The sequence below is a fragment of the Entamoeba dispar genome, genomic scaffold, assembly GCF_000209125.1.
Source record: "Entamoeba dispar SAW760 scf_1105229460845 genomic scaffold, whole genome shotgun sequence".
Classification (NCBI taxonomy): Eukaryota; Evosea; order Mastigamoebida; family Endamoebidae; genus Entamoeba; species Entamoeba dispar.
The window spans coordinates 1-1,310 of record NW_001854396.1 but is presented as its reverse complement, the minus strand read 5'-3'; the positions used below and the strand labels follow the sequence as shown (position 1 = coordinate 1,310).

The 1,310-nt window shown below is 25.0% G+C and overlaps 1 protein-coding gene across 1 annotated transcript in view, besides 1 other annotated feature; it reads left to right on the top strand.

Moving 5' to 3' along the window:
• EDI_068430 (uncharacterized protein) overlaps window positions 1-1,310 on the top strand; it is a gene marked incomplete at both ends in the record, with an annotated part of 1,536 nt that extends 226 nt beyond the window's left edge. Inside the window, one exon of the mRNA XM_001737819.1 lies at window positions 3-1,310. Within this exon, the coding sequence (XP_001737871.1) occupies window positions 3-1,310 (1,308 nt within the window). The remainder of the gene's footprint in view (window positions 1-2) is intronic.
• Window positions 317-351: a sequence feature (AT_rich).

The window sequence follows — 1,310 nt, the reverse complement described above, 5'->3', positions numbered from 1 at the left end:
AGTTTTGTAAATGCATTATATGGAATCAAGATAACAGATGATTTTAGATATATAATTATAAATGAAGATAATTTAGAACAGAGTGGAGATAAATCTAAAAGTCAAACAAGTGAAGTAACAATTTATAATATTAAAAGAACAAAAAGAACACCACCAATAAAAATAATAGATACACCTGGATTTGGGGATACAAGAGGAATTGAATATGATAAAGAAATTACTAAACAAATCAAAAAAGCATTTGAAACAAAAGTATTAGATTTAAATGCTATTTGTTTTGTTGCACAATCAAGTAATCCAAGATTAACAGAAAATCAAAAATATATATTTAATAATATTATTGATTTATTTGGTAATGATATGAAAAAGAATTTTATTGCAATGCTTACATTCTGTGATGCTGAAGACCCACAAGTTATTAATGCATTACAATCAAAAGATTGTATTTTCAGTACAATTATTCCAGAAATAGATAAACCATGGTATTTAAAATTTAATAATTCAGCTATTTATGCTGATAATACTGAAGATTTATTTACACAAATGTTTTGGCAGTTAGGTATGAAGAACTTTGATGACTTTATTAAAAAATTAACAAAATTACCAAGAATATCATTAGAAACATCCAAAGAAGTTTTAAAGAGAAGAGAACAAATCAAAACTCAAATTGAAGGACTGAGCATATCAATAAATAATGGAATATCAAAAATGAGTGAAATAGAACAAACATATGAACAGTTCTATTTGAATCGTGATAAGGTTAATAATAATCAAGATTTTACTTTTACTGTAAATGTAACAAAACAAGTTAAGTTTGAATTAGAAGTAGGAGAATATGTAACTAATTGTTTGAGATGTAATGGAACATGTCATTATCCATGTTATATTAAAGGAGATGTAAAAGATGGATGTTATTGTATTGGTGATAATGGATATTGTAATGTATGTGGTTGTTATTATACACAACATACAGGCTCAAGATACAGATTTGATTATATAACAGAAACAAAACAACAAACAGCACAAGAAGTACTTGAAAGATATAATGAAGGTAAAAAAGGAATGGCTAGTGCAGAAAATCTGTTAAACAAGTTGGAAGATGAATATTATGAAATTTTAATGGACTGTTATGATAAACAACTAGAAATTATAAAGTGCATTAATAGATTATCATCAATTGCATTAAATGATAAAATTAATAGTTCTAATGAATATTTGGATATATTAATTAAAACAGAGAATGAAGAAAAGAAAAGTGGATATAAAGAACGAGTTGAAAGATATAAACAACTTAAACAATCAAACGAAAT